The 20,082-nt window shown below is 36.4% G+C and overlaps 1 protein-coding gene across 1 annotated transcript in view; it reads left to right on the forward strand.

Annotated features, from left to right (window-relative positions):
* The window catches only part of stag1a (STAG1 cohesin complex component a), a 62,461-nt gene that overhangs the window by 26,934 nt on the left and 15,445 nt on the right, over positions 1 to 20,082 (forward strand). The window contains exons 2-12 of the mRNA XM_065276325.2: positions 15,616 to 15,769; positions 15,941 to 16,055; positions 16,156 to 16,308; positions 16,924 to 17,020; positions 17,281 to 17,357; positions 17,438 to 17,642; positions 17,869 to 18,020; positions 19,451 to 19,524; positions 19,607 to 19,730; positions 19,823 to 19,921; positions 20,002 to 20,081. Of these exons, the coding sequence (XP_065132397.1) occupies positions 15,741 to 15,769; positions 15,941 to 16,055; positions 16,156 to 16,308; positions 16,924 to 17,020; positions 17,281 to 17,357; positions 17,438 to 17,642; positions 17,869 to 18,020; positions 19,451 to 19,524; positions 19,607 to 19,730; positions 19,823 to 19,921; positions 20,002 to 20,081 (1,205 nt within the window). The 5' untranslated portion in view covers positions 15,616 to 15,740. The remainder of the gene's footprint in view (positions 1 to 15,615; positions 15,770 to 15,940; positions 16,056 to 16,155; positions 16,309 to 16,923; positions 17,021 to 17,280; positions 17,358 to 17,437; positions 17,643 to 17,868; positions 18,021 to 19,450; positions 19,525 to 19,606; positions 19,731 to 19,822; positions 19,922 to 20,001; position 20,082) is intronic.

A 20,082-nucleotide genomic window follows, 5' to 3' on the forward strand; every position in this document is an offset into this window, starting at 1 on the left:
GACAACGCTGCCACAAATCACGTGAGTCGCAAACTCGCAACTTTGTGGGCGTATCTCCGCAAAGTGGGTGTTGTAAACTTAGCTCTGAAAAAATGTGAGTGCAAATGTAATGTAATGTAATAAGTTTAGCCCTTTCAAACCTCAGTTTTCAGAGTTTCAAAACTTTTTTTAACCTATTTGCACACCAGTTTTCAGTTCACCATTTACAAGGTTTCAAACCTGGAAAACAAACTATACAGTGGGAGAACACTGACAAATTTGAAACTCTGAAAAATTGTTTGCGCAACATCGTAAAAAAGATGTTGCGGTTCCGAAAAAGGAAATCTCAAAAACAACATAATGTTTGCAGATATATTTTTATTTTTTTACATTTTGCAAGCTTGCAAATCTTATTTTTCGATGTTGCAAAACTTTTTTTTGTAAGATTTTGAGTTTGCAAACACTAAATTTCAACCTTTCAGAGCTTTATTTTCAGTTTTGAATCCTGGCAGGATTTAAATCCCATAAAAAACAATTATGACAAAACATTTTTTTATATGTGACCTAGTCTGTAATAACCATACTACTGTTTTAAAAATCAAATTCTGAGATAATGAGCATCAAAGTCTGATTTTAGCCATTCATTTCATTATGATTTCAATCTTTGACGTGACCTTATTCAATCAATATTACAGATATAATCAAAAATAAATTTGACACACCATTTTTGATAAGACAGGCACATTTTTTTGTTGGCAGCCAGCAATTATAAATGTTTAAAACATTTAAAACAACTGCAAGAATTACGCTAACATTAGCCCTTTCATATCATAATAGCTGAGGGGTTCGTTGTAACACAGCATTGTGGGTGAAAATATATTTAAGCCCACCACAAAAGTTGCTAAGAGCTGCAGACATATTTCAAAATGATGCTATGTTTTAGTCAACAAGACACTGATTAATATGACATAGCATTGAATTTGGTATCACACACAACCAACCTAGAAACCTAAAAAAAAACATATGATGAAAAAATGTACTTACATGCCACCACTTGTTCATCCATTACTCTCTGGGAAAACATTATACATTTCCAATAATTTGCGAGAGATCGGTTTTTTGGCAGCGTAAAAAATACCGGAAATACAAAACGCTCGACCTTGTGCAACAATGTAAACAGTCTGTGTTACAACTAACCCTGCGTTAGTTTTTGCCCCGTGCACCCCTACACTTATGCTAAATATTGTGTTCATATATTTATTTGTTTTCACTGCAGTCATCATCCTTTTGGTTCCTTTTTGTGTGGTGATGATGGCCTTACACATTTCATAGCAGTGTGTTAAAAAATCCCAGGCAGAAAAGATTCGGGCTAATGTGTAATCACAATACTTTATTTCTGCTTAGTTCTCCTCAGAGACATCAGTTTCTGTATCCCAGCACATTATTTCACCCTTTTATCCTGCCCTGTGTCAGATTAAAAGGCGATCAGTTGCGCCAGGCTCCCATCACCCTCCGTTGATTTACTCTTAATGGGGATTCTGCCCTTGACCGATCTGGGCGAAGGACTGTTCAGCTAATGCCATCATCGTACTCTCAAATCGGCTGCAATGTGTAAATCATTTCAAAACACCAGACAGAACTTTTTTATTTTTATGTAGTCTACTGAAAACTAATGTTTGTTAAAATCTGCATGAAACCCCATCATTAATTATTCTATTAATGTAAAGTGATCTTTAGTGATTCAGGATTTAACAAGAAAAAATATAGGAATTTATTTAATATAGCAGGAAATTGGTTGGATTGTAAGAAGTGTTTCTTACTAGTATGGAGCCAAACCTGGCGTACAGAATTGCATAAACGGTGCCTAAATATTATTTTTGGTTATTTAATAATATAACCCAATTGCCTGCATGGCTTTGTATTGGTTCAGAAAGGGTAAATAATAGCCAAGCAAGTCATACACTTTATTCTTCATCTTGGGCTTCTTGAGATAGGAATCATCCCAATGTTTTCACATTTAAAGGTGCTTTTAAATTTCACTGCATCTTCCTTCGCCAGATCTGTCTTGATAATTGAACAGCTTGCTGATGCTGCAAAAAGCAACTCGAGCGAATGGGTAGACATTTTCTCTTGATCTGTCTTGAGATTTTACATTTAGCAGACTCATTGCAGTAGACAGCAGCGGTTTCTAGTCAAGTAGTGCTGTAGTTTAATGAAACCACATTAACTAGTGTTTTCCATTCACTCATAGTTGTGGGTCGTTGAATCTGGGTCATGTTAGGCCAGTTAACTCTCTTTTAATGCAGCGCAACCTTGATGTAATAAGTCTGTATAATGTATACGTTTTATAGATTCATTCTGAAAATTCTTTTAAAAGTTAACATTCTTCAGTGATCCAACGTTTAGTCTGTAGTAAAAAATTATTTCCCTTTTTTGGCTGCATACAATTTTATTGAAGTTGAGTGTAACTGGATATAATTTTGTTTATCTCTTAAAATAATTCATTCAGTATTGAATATTATTACTTTGTAAAGCGGCCTGGCTACTGTCTCTCAAGCACACGTGTGCTACTTGTCAAGGTCTGTAGCCATTTGTGGCCGGTGGATTAATAGGTCCATTGTGTGTGTGAGTGCACGTGTGTATGAGAGATAGTAGTGCTTGCCGGGGATGTGAACGTGCTTCACGCATGCGCATGCTGCTTTTACTGTACAGCACTTAACATGCATAACATGTATTCCAGAAGGCAGGCGTTACCATGGCAACCCTTTTAGGTCATAAGCTGCAGGTTTGATGTGATTGGCTGAATGAAGAGAGCACACACAGGAGCGTGCAGTATTGTTTATCTACAGGATGTCCTCTTGGATCTGCGTTACCAATCTTATTTTTTTTCTGTATTATCTTTAGAGACAACTTAGATTGTTTTGGCTTTCATTATTTAAATACGTTGAGCATGTGTTTTACTTGGGGATATTAACATAGAAGGGTGGGATTAGGTTTGGTTCAGTGCAAAATTCAGCTTGTGTAAAGTTGGGTAACATATTTGCATGCAAAAAGAGTTTCTCAATTTGTTCCTTGTACTGTTCAGCTCATTACAGTGGTATGGGTGGTATGAACAAAATGTCATTTCGTAACATGATAACAGTGCCTATGCCAATATAGGTATTTATTCTAGTAACGGTATCACTGTGCAATCCAGTAATTTAATAACAATTTAAAAGAATTTATTTAAATATTTGGTAATTTCCTTTTTAACAAATAGCAAATTAATGTGGCAACTAATGTGCAATGTTTTTCAGAAAATGTAAATGACTAATATTGTGCACAAAACACCTCTAATTAGTTTGTACACCAAAAGCAAATTAATTTTTTTGCGCAAGTAGATTACATACAAAGTCAATGCAAAGATGCAAATTACGTTAATTGGGCAACCCAATTTCCGTGAATACACAATATTTGCCTCATCACGTCTTCCACGCAGAAAAATGTATCAGCTGGAGTGGAAAATTCACATGACACTTTGTCGTGCGAGCCTTGTAAAGAGCTTATTGCAGGCCTTGACCTTAACTACACAGTCTCACGGAGGTTTGTAATATAGACACGTAAAGTTTTGATAATTTTTTCGTGATATTTTCATGAATTTCCGCGTTTTTTTCGTGATCGTATAACGAATTTCTGTTTTCGTATGATTATCACGTATAGACCCTTTTACAGTTGGTAAACATTGTGACGTATTTGTGTGGGCGGGGCTTAGCTGGAGGCAGAAAGAGCCACATAGGCTATGTTGACAAGCTTAAACTAGCACGTTTTAGGAGGGATTTATTAAACATGGATGCAGAAGAAGTTTCGGATCTGTCCGAATATGTACAGTCACTGATTCTGCGGGACCGTGACGGTATTTTTGTAAATTAACTCTTGTGATTTTAACCAGGTTTTAGATATTTCCTAGACAACATATGAATTACTTTCAGGTGGTTTTGGGTAATTTTGTCTAGGCTTACTGTCTTATGTAACCTATCACTGGGCTAACTATGATTAGCAATGTGGATTATTTTAAGAGACTATTCAAACGATGGCATACACATCTATCGCTGTATGTTTGTTTAACATTTAAGCTAAACAATAGCGCGGTTGGTGACTTTTCACCTATAAAACAGAAACTTGCTGATTTGTACTAGATAAAACCAACACAACAGTACATATGCATAGATTATTTTACCTGATATGAAGTGTGCACTGCAAACACGAGCATTATTTATTATCGTCTCCGTCTAGTCTGTACGCCTTAATGCATTCAACCACAATTGTCTTCTTGATTTCTGTGAAGAAATGTCTGCCGGGATCCGGTAAAACTTTATTTTTGAACCAAAAGTGCTGTTCCTTCTAATCTGGCAGCCAAAAACACAACAAGATGACATTTTAAAGTCAAAAACTCAAACTTTTAGCGCGCCGGCTATGAGTTCCTACTTATTTTTTGCCTCCAGCTAGAGCGGTGACGTCACAGTGACGTGGGTGATTAAGGGGTCTATTGGTTACTCAACTGCTTTTTCCTATTTTCAAACCATTCTCGCTTCAGTTTAGGGTTAGATTTGTTGTTTGCATTAGAATGTCACTTTGTGTATTGGTTTATTTTTTTTCTGATTTATTTTTTTATATGTCGTCTGGCCTTAGGGTTAGAGTTGTGTTTGGGTAAGGATGTCATTTTATGTAAATCTAACCCTAAACCGAAGCGACAATGGTAAGAAAATAGGACAAAACAGTTGAGTAACCAATACATGATAATCATGCGAAAACAGAAATTCGATATAAGAGCACGAAAAAATGCAGAAATAAATGATAATATCACACAAAAAGAATCAAAAATGTATGTGCCTATATAACGAAATTTCGGGGATGGAATTTCGTCTGGGACAAGTGAAGGTTTTCAATGGGCGAGTGAGAGAGAATTTTACTGCCGTGCACAGAATTTTTGTAACTTGCGTGTGGCCTTTGCATACCTGACAGCATATTAGTTACCCATTATTCACCCATCCCTCTGTTGGATCGAATGCCACAAAACTGAAATGTCAATGCAAATAATGTATTATAAAAAATAACTGCTTTATTTGTGATATAGCCTTTGTTCTATACCAATCAGGTATAGGGCTGGGGCGGTTTGGATTTTTTCTTACCGCGGTCGGTAATCAACAAATTCCCGCGGTTTTGCGGTTTATTGGCAAGACAACGAGTTAAATAACATGCATGATTTATTTATCTTCAATACAAAACATGTGCAAATTACTTAAGGAACATGTAAAGTGAATATTATTTCCTTCCACATTTCTTCAATTTCAACATTCAACAACATGAACAATTAATATTATCAGTTAAAAAAAAAATGTTAACGCATTGCACGTGTCTAAACGTGCCTACAGACATTTCGCCACTTTTCTATCCTTAATTTATGAATGGCATGTAAATGACGCAAATTATTGCTGCCCTGATGGTCTGGTAAAGTAACCATTTGTATGAGAAATCATTTGTACTGCATATGTATCCGTGCCTGAGTATAGCTGTGAAGCTGCACGGAGACACGTGTATGTGCGCAAGATGATGCGGTCGTCATTATAATTAATAGGAAATCACTGTACAAGTATGATTGGTATGAAAAGGGCATTGTTTTTGTAATCGATATTTTAGATGATACTGGTAACCTTTTGGAATATAAAGCTTTCCTTGAAAAATATAAATTAAACTGCACACATAGTAAATACAAAATGATCTGTAAAGCAATACCAGTACAGTTATTACAGTTAATTCAAAACATATTGTTTTATGCTAGTACAAAACCCTCACCAACTTTACCAAACTTAGTTATTAACGAATGTACTTTATTTCACAATAAATGTAATAATAAATTTATTAGTGATGCTTTGAAATCTAGATTGTTCTTTGGCTATAACAGAGGATTGTGTGTACAGGTTCCAAACATGGATACATTGTCCATAGAAAAAACACATTTTAATTTTATTAAATGGCCCATCTCCCCAAAAGTCAAAGAGACCCACTTTAAAATAATTTATAAGATATATCCAGTTGCTGAATTTCTTAGAAGAAGATTCAAATTTGATGTAGACCCTTGTGTTTTTTGTGAGGAGGCTGATGAGACTCTGGAACATATGTTCTTTTTTTGCCCTGTTTCTAACAGCTTCTGGTCTGAGATACATAATTGGCTGTCATTTAAAATGGATAATATCCCTACTATCAACCTGTCACACATACTCTTTTATATGGACAATTTAGATTCATCAATATCAGATTTGCTCAATATGATTATTCTGTTGGGTAAATATCATATTCATTGCTGTAAGTGGAGGTCTTCTAAGCCTTCCTTTGTCTGGTTTATAAATGACTTTAAATTGTTTGTTTCTTCACTGAAAAAGATCCAATCTACTAAAATTGCAAGGAAAATGTGTAGTGTCATATCTAAGAAATTACTATTTTGATAAATCTCTCCTTATGTACTGCTCTAACTATTTTTTGTACTTTCTTTAGCCTTTGTCTTTGACCTGTATTTAAGCATCTCCCCTTTTATTTTATAATTTTTTTTTATTCCTGGCTGTTCCCTTATCAGGAAATTCTTTATGTACATTGGCAACATTAATATTGTATGTATGTATGTATATTTTGTTCCCCAACGAGAATTTTGTATGTTGGTGCTTTTGTTTAATAAAAAAAAAAAAAAAAAAAAAAAAGATGATGCGGTCCGTCTCTGTCTCGCGCGCGCCCGGGCAGTCCGCGTCTGTCTCGCGCGCGCCCGGGCAGTCCGCGTCTGTCTCGCGCGCGCCCGGGCAGTCCGCGTCTGTCCTACCATAAACATCTGTCTTTTTTCCACAAACGGAGAAAGAAGACGCAAAAGCAAAACTTTTTGAAATGTGTCCTGCTTTAGAAATGGCCACTGTGGTAGGCTAGATGAAAAAGAGACAATCTAACCTCTTTGGATATCAATCCTCGGACTGATCGCGTGCTCTATGTTGCGTAACAATTTAATAATGTATGAAACCTGATTCTGTTGTTGATCTGTTGCGGCTGAATGACAAATTAATATTAAAAATCATATTAGGTTAATGTTCAGTTAACAAGCTGCGGTTGTTAACAAGCTGCGTGTATAACTTCCCCACATATACACACAAGTGCAAGCCAATGTTTCAAGTGTATTTTTTTTTTTTTTTTGCGGTTATGACGGTAAGGAGCTCAGACCCGCGGCATGGGTCACGTGACCGCGGTATGGCGGTAATTCGGTTACCGCCCCAGGCCTAATCAGGTATAACAAAATTTACATGGCAAATCTTTTTCTTCGGACAGTAACTTTTACTTGAACATTTACTTGTAAATGACAAATTTACTTGTCTGAAGAACAACAACATGATCGTGCTTAAGTCCTGTTATTGACACATCTGGTTTAACATGCCTGGTTTGTATCAAAAATCGGAGGATTAGTTTTATTTGTGCAAATATGACGGCATATTCATCCTGACATCTGTGAAACCTTTAACAATCTGATCTGTTTGGGTTCACACTTACGTTTCTTCCCCTCCCATTAAAAGTACAACACAAGCAGTTATGTGGTTTGGTGTCTCTCAGTGCATGTAATCATCAGGTAATCATTGTAGTTTTTGATTTGGGGTAAAAGTAAAGTTGGAGATACAGATCACAACATTACAATGTTGAAATGTGCAGCCATTAGTACTTTATATACGTTTGCTATTGAAACCATGCAGATTATATTTCTACAGTTAGATTTATAATGTTATGTGATGAGGGGCTGTTTAAGTCATCACAGTGAGAACAGTTACACAGAGGTTAACAAATGCCCCTTTTATGTGATTTTACATGCTGTGTGACTTTTCACTATTAGAATGTTACTGTTAATGAAGTTATATCAGTTATATGACTTGTGTGGGAACTGATTGTTTTTTAAAATGTATGTAAAAAATGTAAATGTATGATGTGATTTGATGTTTTTATGGATGTGGTTATGTTGCAAAATAATGTGATTTTATGTTTTGAATAGATTTGATTTTGTATTGAAAGCACATGCTTAGATGAGCAAATCAAAATTCCCAAGTAAACATGCTGCTTACTGGTTTTTTTACGTTTTTAAATCATTGCCTCAAAACTTTCGCATAATTTTAATTTTGAAACCTTTTCTATAGACAAACTTAACACGTATCAGTTATTGTTGTTGGGAACAAAAAACTTTGGTCAGCATGACGCTTCAGCATGACACAGGGAGCACATTAAAACTTATCTGGCAAAAAGACAATGATTGGTTCTTATCTGGCAAATTGGTTCTACCACCTGACTGATTTGAAAAGGAAAATGGAAAAATATTGTCAACTAAAATCATTAAAATGTTCTGACTTGTGTTCAATAAACAACTTCTCACACACATATGCATTACATCCATTTTTTTAGATACCTTTTTTACGAGCTTGTTTTCTTATTGACCCATATATCTATTTCCTAGAGGAGCTTTGCTTTACTAAGGTCCAGGCCTATTACAAGCACTAAAACTCAATGTGCTTTACACTGCTGAATGCCTCTTTGGAAACTTTTATTGGCTTTTTTGTGGGTCTGTGCTTTTAGTTATGGGCCATTATGGATTAAAGTGTAGCCGATGATCAATAATATTGTCCCAGCTCGGTTTGGCAGTCATCCTGAGTTGGCAGCCAGTGACTGAAGGGCAAAAAGGAATACACTCACAAACATAAACATAATTTATGTGTCTCATTTTAAAGGGTGTTGCACAATTTCTGGTATGCCCTCAAACCACAAGTGTAATTCAATTATAATCTGTGCAAGTAATAAGATATAACAGTGAGCCGATGCATTTTTTTCACATTTAGCATAAAGGTCAAAAATAGCTTTAAGTGAGTTAAGAAAAAATGCTATGTGCTATGAAAGCTAAACGGGGTAATTGATTTTCCGTCAAGTTTAATAGAAAATGCAAAATAATTGTTTTTTAATTTAGTCAGATCTCACTAATTTAATTGACCTGAGCAATTAAATCTGTTTAAAACATGAGTTACATCTTCTAACACCTCCAATGCCTCCGTTAACCAATTTACAGTTTAAATTTGATTATAATAATGATCTATGACCTTTCGTTAATGTTAAACAGGAAATATTGCTTGAATTAACTCACTGCAACACAGCCACCTGTTTTGTGACAGGTTTTATATGATGATATTGACTTTTATATATGAACAAATATCTTCTGCTGTTTGTCAAGAAAATTCAAGAATAGAAACTAAACTTCATGGCTGATAAGTAATTCATGATATCCAGTATTGTTTCTCACTTTATCAAAGGAGTTTTGAATCCTACAGGTGCGTCCAAAGGTTTTAAGGGAGGTCATGTTGTTTGTCACACTTTTCTAAATGTATTTAAAGGGTTGATAGGCTTAGGAAGAAGGAGGGGAATTGCTCAGGTGGTCTCAGAGCTGTGAAGCAGAGGGGATTATATTTGGAAAGACAGATCCCTGGATAAAACTGCACTTTTTTTCCTCACAGTACAGTTCATTAATCATATCTCCACGAGAGAGAGAGAGAGAGAGAGAAACCCGCTAAACTACCTAGAGCCAAATTACCTGCCCGTGGTGACATTTTTCAGTTTTCATGTTTATCTTTAGGGCTACAACAAAGGGTTGTCAATGAATATAGTTGACAACAAATATAATTACCTGTGAGTCAGGTCTTTAGAGATGTCGTCCCTAAAGGCACAATATGTAATTGCTGGGGTCTTAAACAATAACAAAGGCATATATTGATGACACCTGAAAGAAGCGTGGAATGATGAGAGAGTTATTGAGATATAAAAAAATTTTTACCTTACAAAGCAACAGACTGGAGTGTTATACTAGCATTTTTTAATGGGATGCAATGTTTTGCCATAAGGAGAGTTTAACTGTAGATGGTGCTGCTCAGATCCATCAATATATGACATTATTACACGGCTCTCTGGAATGCTTGATTCTGATTGGTCAGTTGAGACATTTGCAGGTTCGTTCTTTTCAAATAATAACCTCTCCAAAATAATAACGCATAGCCGGACTACTTGCACGAGTAAAATCGCTCCGCGCCAATAAAGATAAATAAAGATTACTGTCTGTTTGGCGCCATCTTGTGACAAACACTCGACAACCACGACAAGAGACAGACAGCTTACTGAGACTGAACTTGACAAAATAGAGCATGACAGCTACGAAGCCAACACACAAAAAAATACAGAATGGGCATTAAAACTTCTCAAAGACTGGCTAAAAGAGAAAAAAATGGAGACAAGTATGAAGCAGAGGATCTTAATAAGGTATTACGATCAGTTTATGCATCTGTGCAAAGTTTCGCGGAAGGATAAAAATTTTAATTTAAAACAAATATGCCAATAAAATGTTTCAAATTCATATTCATGTCCAGTTTTTTTTCTTATGTGGCAAGTAGCCGTGTAATAAGCGGGATAATGTAGAGGCAGCCGGTAGTTATTGGGAAATAAGCCCCTTCAGTGTGATACAAGACCCTCCGCTTCGCGTCGGGTCCTGATCACACTGTCGGGGCTTATTTCCCAATAACTACCGTCTGCCTCTACATTATCCCTTACTTAAAGTATCACCAGGCTGCTTTAGAATCACTCTTGCGATACTTCGATGCCATGCGCCAATTGGTCTGTGCAGTGCCACATTAAGACAAACACACCAAATTTTTTTCTACGACTGTAATATTGGAAACAAAGGACAAGGTGGACATGATACCATTGACAGGCGATGCATTTTACTGGATTCAAACATTGTTGGAAAGTATGATGCAAGTAAACATGTGAACAAAATATAACGCAGTGCTTGTGATTTTGGGGAATTTTTAAATCGTACATATGATGTGCTTTTGCTGTCACTTTAAATAGTTAAAAAGTAATAATTTTTATGAAAAACACTCTTAAACTGGCACAGGCTGTATAGAATAAACAGCAGAAGAAACAAAAACATTCAATCACAGCAATCTGGATTACAGAGAGTTCAGCAGCATAATTTATTAAAATCCTATATATGAATTACTTTTCAGCAAATAAATTTGTCTGATAATATTATCCAAAGTGACTTGAAATCAAATGATCTTTGTTCCGCTAATGCAGTGATATACTAATTGAGCTGCAGGAACACGTAATTGCATAAATGCAATGCAATAATAATCCTTTAATATTGATAGTTTTATTTCTAAATCAATTTTGTACACACTGTGCATACTGATGTGTGTATAATGTGTGCTCTACTGCATTTAAAAAAAGCATGGACAAGGTATAGGCCCTACAGGTGGTATGTAATTCAAAACATATCTAGTAAATAGACATTACCTCCAGTACTGTTTGTCTTCTTTAATGCTTTGTTTTGTATTATTGCTTTAGCAATAGGAACAGCTTTGCAACAGCAATGAAATGGTTTGGAGAGAGAGAGGGAGGCCATCTCGACCTCATAAAACCATTCAGTGTGCTTCACATTGAACACGAGGAACAAGTGAAGGACGTCTGTTCACGCCCACTTCTTTTACACAGTAACTTTTTGATGGTTGTTGTCATTTCTCTTATAGAAATACTCATGGTGTAGATTTAACACAATCACTCCGGCAGCTTTCAGTTTTGATGTTGGTTTGAAATATATATTTGATGTGCCTGGGTGCATGACTCATGTTTTCTCAAGCCAAGTCGGGCTGTGAATTCAGTAACAGACAATCAATAAAACACAGCCAATGACTCACTGAATCACTTCCAGAAACACACAGAAAACACCTTTATTTGGACATTTATCTCTCCACTAGCCCCTCAGTCGACAGAAGCCAAAGCCACGGTCTGGAAAGTAGTTTGATGTGAAGGATTAGTGTGGCATACGGCTACTGTGTTATTCTGTTACTCTGTTCATTGAGAAAAGCAGAGGATTTGATGAGTTCGTGGGTTTAAAGCAGTGTATCCAGCTTTGCTTGTAAGCCGTTCCCATCTGTCCGCACTGAAAGTGAGTGATGTGCCAAAGTTAAAATGTCAGAGTTGTAATCACCAAAGATTTAAATGATTGCAGCGTTGGATGGCTTTATTGAATGTGATAAGGACCTTTTGGTCCAAAATTAATAATCACTTAGTTTTTGAATGTGAATAAAATAGGCTTTGGTGAGTAAATTAAGTTACTCATAACTGCTAAACAAAAATGAAACTCGAATCAGGTCAAACTGTCTAATAAAAAACTACTTAATCCATCATATCAATTCAATTTAAGAATATTCAGATTTTTGATGCTCCATAAGGCCTATGTGAAATAATGCTCGTAAAGGCCACCAAAACAAATATATGTTAAGAAAGTCATAACATCTTTTCACTTTAGTTTCATTGGGATTGTAACATTGAGTAGTTTCATTGAGATTGTAACATTGAGAGTAACATTAAAAACCTGTTGAGACTAAATACATTTTTATAGTCATAATGATGAAAATGTTTTTAATAAAATGCAATAAGCTTTTATGACCAGTAAGAAATATCTTGCCTGTTTCCAGTGTCAAATAAAATACATTTTATTTGTTTTTGAGCAATGTGCTGTTAAGGTTATGGTATGGTTTCCCAGACAGGGTTTAGACTAGTGTTTCTGTTAATCTCATGTTAATCTTGAGTACCTATGGAGTAGTATTGCATCCTTCATAACGCAGAAGAGTAACAAAGTGTACTGCTACTACTTTCCCCCCAAAAAAACAGCCTTTGGAGGCATACCGTGGCTGAACAAATCACGAGCACACAACACACACAAAACATTATCCCACTATCTCTGGACAGCTTATGATTCTCTACATGTTGATTAAGTTTACGTTAGTGATGCACCGATGTATCGGCCGCCGATATTAATTGGAAACCATCGGCCTATCGACAATAGCACGAGAAAGACTGATACTGATTGTTTATTAATTAATTGGATAAAGAAATCCATTATATGTAAAAATGAGTTAATGTTGTTAATAAAATAAATGCTGTCTATCCAAAACCACCTTTGAAGGTTGTCATGCTGTCTTATTATATTTGTTTTAGCTTAATTTGTGCCTCTCTTATTATGTTGGTCAGTTGAATGTTAATTAGATCCAATCCATGTTCAGTAAAAATAATTTGATGCAGAAATAAACTAGCTAATAGACCAACTGTATAGTATTGTATACAAGTGTTTAATATCGGTATCGGCCAGAAGTTTTCTGTTTAAATCGGTATCGGCCCAAAAAATCCTATCGGTGCATCACTTGTTTACATTATATGCACTTAGGTGCCAATTGCAAAAAACCTGACATTCGATGCAGTTTTTCTTACTGCCTGCGACTCATTACCCAGTTGGGACCACACCATTTCCATGAAATCTGGTTAAACAAAGTCTTATTTATCGGGAAGCTGAACAAGCTGTTGGTTTGTGTGTGAGCAGTTGAAGTTCCCATATAAGGACTTCCACACTACTTTCAGCACTGAAATGATCCATTAAAGAAATAAGGCAAGATTGTTACATATGAATCTCTCATTTTCAAAAAAACAAATCGCCACAGAAAAACGCTGGCATACGTCCCAACTGCTTTTTTGACACTTTGCCTATGTTTTGCATTAGGAACTCCAACTCTTTAGTCAGAATGCATGAACTTTAGACACCCCCAAGCTGAAAACAACGTGCACTGACGTATCCTAAAATAAATCATTAATTCATTGCTTTGTCTTAAGATCCATGCCAATAATGTTTTTGTAAGGTACGTTTGTAAAAACTACTTAAATGTCCTATTTTAACTAAGGCCTATACCTGTATTAATCTAAACCTTGTCTGGAAAAACTGCCTGCATATTTTTATAACAGAGACAAAGTAGGAACCTACAGGGCATTTTGGTCACTTTATTTGGCTGGTTTCACTCTGTGTGCCGTGGTTAATTTGTAATCTGGATCTGTTCTGTGTTGTGTTGCATGCAGTGTGATCGGGCTGTGTGCTGTGTCATCATATTGTGTTTAGCAGTCCAGAGTGACATGACTGGGGGAAGGGAAGGTCATATTTAAACCTCTGCCACATTCACAGGACGGCAGATGGGGGTCAGACTGAATCCAGACAGTTCCCCTTACTTACTCAAATTACTTAACTTTACTCCTACATTTTTTTTTTTTATGAAAGTTCTCACTAGGGACACTTTACAGGCTAAGTGAGTTTTAGTTAACTTTTTGTTGAACTTCAGTGCAGTGCAGCTCTCACACCTGTAAGACTGAGTCCTTTAAAGACACCTGCAGTGTACAGCCATCTAGTGGCAGCCATCTGTCCTCTTAAGAGGATAATCTTCACCTCACCTGTACACCACTGAAAAACTGATAAACACTGACTATTTACCCTACTGTAACAACATGATGTAGTGAAATCTTACTCTATTACTTACTTATTAATGTACTACACTTATCACACAGTGATGGTCTATATTTTTGATACATAATGGGTTTGGATTTATATTATTATTACTTTTAAAACAATGATGTATTAGATGTTATTTTCAAATGTTGTATTTTTCTTTTTTCCCCATATCTATATTGATTTTGCCTATATAGGGGCAGTATATACGGCCTGCTCTGTGAGAAAGTAAGAGTGTATTGTAAGATTCAATCCTTGTGCATTTTCTTTGTAAGTATTAGAGGGAATATTTTAATGAAAACTTTCTTAGCCTGCCCCCTACTGTTGTCCAAGAAGTGCTTTACATTCTTTAGAATTAAACATTCAATAAAACAGTTATATCTGACACTAAACGTGTTTTTATGGGCGGTGCTGCCTGTTAGACTTGACCGAATTTTTTTTTCTATTTTTTAGGGCTTAGAAATTATATGAAAACTCATGTTGGTACTTTATCAAAGAATGATTAAAGGTCAAGTACTTTATGGTTCATACTGCCCCTAGTGGTTAAAGTTAACTTTTGTCAGATCAATGCATATCTACACTCAAAGTCTTGTTTTATTATTCTTCTGCTGCATTTTATGAAATGCATAATACTTTTCTGTTTTGTTTTGTTTTGTTGTAAACCATCAAACAGTTCCCTCTTGTGTTGGGATGTCTACATAACAAATAACAAGGTTATCAAATAATCTCTAACCAGTCTGGCACAAGTTCATTTTATGTTTACCCTTGACAAACATTTAGCAAATCAAATTGCCAAAATGTCCATTTTAAAATTTGGACGTGCTTTATTTAAACCTACAAATTGAAAAAAAAAATGTATTCAAAAAGTGATATTAACATAGAAAGATTGTATTATTTATAATTTAATTATTACATATTTTTTTATAAGCTATATAAGGTTTTCCTGTATTGTGTAGTAGAGATTGACATCTCTGTTAATGATGTGCTGCTGCTGCTGCAGTTCATAAAATAGCCAGTTGGTGTCACTGTGTAACCCTTTTGTCCACATGACTCATCCTTAATGTCTCAGCAGGTTTAACTAAATATGAGTTTTTGCAGGGTATTCATTTAAAAAAATAAAAAATGTACAAATTATAAATAAAAATGTGCATCACCAACTGTTTAATAAGTCACATAAAGTCTAAATAATGATTTATATGTTTCTGTTGTCTTTTTTACAGACTCAAAATAACAGTGTTAATACTGTGATCAGCACTTCAAACACAAAGACCTCCAACAAGCAGAGCTCTGCAACATACAGTGCTACACAACAGACCTGTAACACACAACCTGGCTGTACATTACCATGATCACCTCAGAGCTGCCAGTGCTACAGTGAGTCCCTGCTATCATTCATGTTGTGCATGAGTATATATGACCTAACAGAGTAGGTTTACGATAAATGTATGTAAGCTTTAAAAAATATCTATTTGTGTTTGTTGCATCTATGTCTTCTTAAAGCTCGTATATGATTCTTCAAAACCTCATTGTGTGTTTTTGTCACAGGGACTCCGGTGAGTCGGGTCAGGACACAGTGGGTCTCAGCATGAGTATGAGCGAGCTGGATGACCCTGGAGATGGAAAGACTAAGAAGAAGAGAGGAAGACCTGGCAGACCACCTGTACGACTCTTGCTAATTCTATTTACGTGATTGACTACAGTGGGTGGTCTCATCTACATGTTATTTTTTATTCAATTTGGTGTTTCCCTTCTCCCTCCAGGCTCCCAACAAGAAACCCAGGAAGACGCCATCGGAAAAGGCTTCTATGGGGGTGGCACGTGGACGTAAGGCCAATGGGATGTCCCAGCAAAACGGAGAGGGAGATCCTGTCACTCTATTTGACGTGGTCAAACAGGGAAAGAGTGCCATGCAGGTATAGTAACAGACTCTTATGTAATCATGAAATGTATAATAACGCTATCATTTCATAAGACTTTTTTAAGATTAAAAATAAGTCTTTGGTGTCCCCAGAGTGCATGTGAAGTTTTAGCTCAAAATCCCATATAGATAATTTATTATAGCATGTTAAAATTGCCACTTTGTAGATGTGCCGTTAAAATGCAAATTAGTTGTTCTCTGCACTAAATAGAAGTGCCGTGGTTGGATAGTGCAGATTAAGGGGCGGTATTATCCCCTTCTGACATCACAAGGGGAGCCAAATTTGAATGAGCTATTTTTTCACATGTTTGCAGAGAATGGTTTACCAAAACTAAGTTACTGGGTTGATCTTTTTCACATTTTCTGGGTTGATAGAAGCACTGGGGACCCAATTATAACACTTAATCATGGAAAAAATCTGATTTTCATTATATGTCTCCTTTTAATATCAATTGTCACAATATAAATGTCATTATGACAAAGTATGTGTGCCTAATATTATTAAACAGGTCTTTGAAATACATACATTGGATAATATATTACGTCTGTTAATAAATATTTGTTTATAAACATTGTAAATGCTGACATAGCTACCCATGATTTTTTTCAGTCGGTGGTTGATGACTGGATTGAGTCGTACAAGCAGGATAGAGATATAGCACTTTTGGACCTCATAAATTTCTTCATCCAATGCTCTGGCTGTAAAGGTACTAAATGACTGGCATGCATAAATGTCACGCAGTGTTATTAATGTGTCACAAAAATATAATAGTATGAGCTTTACTCATTATTAATAATTACATGCAATAGCATTCACTTGAGAGGCAGGAAAATTGTTTGATTATCAGTTATTTATTTATTATTGAGGAGGAAATTAACTTAAAAATGTCTTTAATAGAGGTGCATGTGATTCCCACACACACAAACTTTAATAATAACAGTGAGTGCTTTTATGACTGTTATACAGGGACTGTTAGAATCGAAATGTTTCGGAACATGCAGAACGCCGAAATCATCCGCAAGATGACCGAAGAGTTTGACGAGGTATGTGTTTACAAAAAGTTGCTCAGTTATATATTGTGGCACTGTAGGGTGAGTAGATCATTCTTCGCTTGTTATCGTAGGACAGTGGAGATTACCCCTTGACCATATCCGGTCCATTGTGGAAGAAGTTTCGCTACAACTTCTGCGAGTTCATTGGCGTCCTTATCCGACAGTGTCAGTACAGCATCATATACGACGAGTACATGATGGACACGGTCATCTCTCTGCTCACGGGTCTGTCCGACTCACAGGTCCGAGCCTTCAGACACACAAGCACTCTGGCAGGTAAACACTTTTTATTCAAATTTCTGTGCCTTTGGCATCACCAGATGGAATTGCAAAAAAATATTGACTTCCGTTGGTTGGCCAAACAGATTGGGTTGCTGTGTTAGTTTGGTGGGTGTGTTTTGATTGTACCTTTTTTGGGAGAATTAACCAATAGCTTACTTATAGTTGTCATGCATATTAAAATGTTGCTCAGCATTTGACCCTCCATTGTTTTTGCCCTCAGCCATGAAGCTCATGACAGCTCTGGTGAACGTCGCACTGAACTTAAGCATTCACCAGGACAACACACAGAGACAGTATGAAGCAGAACGCAACAAGATGGTGGGAAAGAGAGCCAATGAGAAGCTCGAACTCCTACTTCAAAAGAGGAAAGAGGTAAGACAGTACTGCTGTCTTACTTAATATAAAGCTTTAATAGCCCTATTCATAGACTTGAATAAAACCAGGCTTACGCAGAATCTGTTGTCACACAAAAATGGAAATGTGCACACGATTTTCTTCATGTTTGTTTGTGTTTATTAGTTACTTTGCCTAGCTTTCAGGTACCAAAAGGTTTGTAGTATTTCCAACTTATGGTGCTTTTCCATTGCATTGGTTTGGGTTAGTTCAGGTAAGCTCACCTCTCTTTGGCTTGGTTAGCTTTTCCATTGAGTTTAGTAACACTTTGGAGTGGGAGGGATTGTAGGAGTGCTGCTATATTTGCACCTCCTATTGCTGTGACATCATACAAGTGAACGCGTCGTTGTACATTCCCATACATTCATTTATTTATCAGTCCGCCACAAAATTAAAATTGACCACCACAAATAGATGTTTGCACATCGCGTTCATCACATCCTCTGTCTCACATGACTGTTTCTATACAAACACCCGTGGCGTCAGTTCATTTAAGTTGCATTTAAGGATATATGCAGACGTGCGCGTTACAGATGTGCTGGCACAAACTGTTATGGTGTTCCTGATTCTCAACCTGTGGATGTTTTTCATCGCTTAAAGGGAATTTGTGAACTTAGAGCAAAGCAAAGATGACAACAGGTTTACTCGAGACAGCCCAAACTAGCACGAAGGTAAAGCTAATCTTTAACATTATAGCGATGATGTTGGTAGTGACGATTCTCAAAGACAAATCAGTGATCTACAGTGTTTTCGCGTCACATTTTGGTATCAGCTCGGGGCGCTTGGAACCCCAACGAGGTGGTACAAAAAAATGATTGGGTACTAGGTACTGCACCCAGTGAGAAAAGTCCCCAAAAGTAAGCTGACCCGACCCAAACAAAACTATGAGATCCTATGCAATGGAAAAGCACCATTGGTATTGCACATTAACCATTAACAGGGATTTAAGATCCAGTTTGTAACTTTTAGAAGGATCTGTTGACAGAAATGCACTATAATATACATGATAACTATATTCTCAGTGGTGTATAAAGCCCTTTCATAATGAACCGTTATGTTTTTATTACCTTAGAATGAGGCGTTTTATCTACATACACCATTTTGTGCCACGGACACATTTTTTTACTAAGTTGTCTCTGCCGATGACATGTTTGTCCTGTGGCGGCTATCGTAGCTTCTCTATGCATTTCAAAAGCGAGGGTTGAGCAGTGGAATGAGTCGTTGTTTGCAATTGGCAACTTTACCACTAGATGTTGCTGAAATTCACACACTGCACCTTTAAATCCATTCTGCAGATTTTCCCAAAAACTATGAATAAAGTCTGCAGATTCTGCCACAGCCTAAACTTAATTCATTATGCGGTCATTATATTACAGAGCATTTATTTATATAAAACACTCTCTCACCAGCTTCAAGAAAACCAAGACGAAATCGAAAACATGATGAACTCGATCTTCAAGGGAATCTTTGTTCATCGTTATAGGTGACTAATCCCATAGACCCCTACAATTCATATCCATGTCACAGTCGTGAATGTTTAATCACGTTTTTTGTGTGGTTGACAGGGATGCGATAGCTGAAATCAGAGCGATCTGTATAGAGGAGATTGGTGTGTGGATGAAAATGTATAGCGATGCCTTCCTGAATGACAGCTACTTAAAATACGTTGGATGGACCTTACATGACCGGGTATGCTGTCTTTGATTACAGCAACAAACACACCTTGTGCTCCTCTAGCATTACTTGTTCAATTTAGTAACATCAGCATCCTCCATCTTCAGCAAGGTGAAGTGCGCTTGAAGTGTTTGAAAGCCTTACAAAACCTCTACACAAACCGTGAACTGTTTCCAAAACTTGAACTCTTCACAAACCGCTTTAAGGTAAGAGGACATTTCAGACACACTGTAGCACCTTCTCTGAATCTCTACTTCATTTTGATGTCACTAATATCTCTTTATAGGATCGTATTGTGTCCATGACCCTGGATAAAGAGTATGATGTTGCAGTAGAGGCCATCAGACTAGTGACGTTGATCCTACAG

The sequence above is a fragment of the Paramisgurnus dabryanus genome, chromosome 6, assembly GCF_030506205.2.
Source record: "Paramisgurnus dabryanus chromosome 6, PD_genome_1.1, whole genome shotgun sequence".
In the NCBI taxonomy this organism is placed as follows: Eukaryota; Metazoa; Chordata; class Actinopteri; order Cypriniformes; family Cobitidae; genus Paramisgurnus; species Paramisgurnus dabryanus.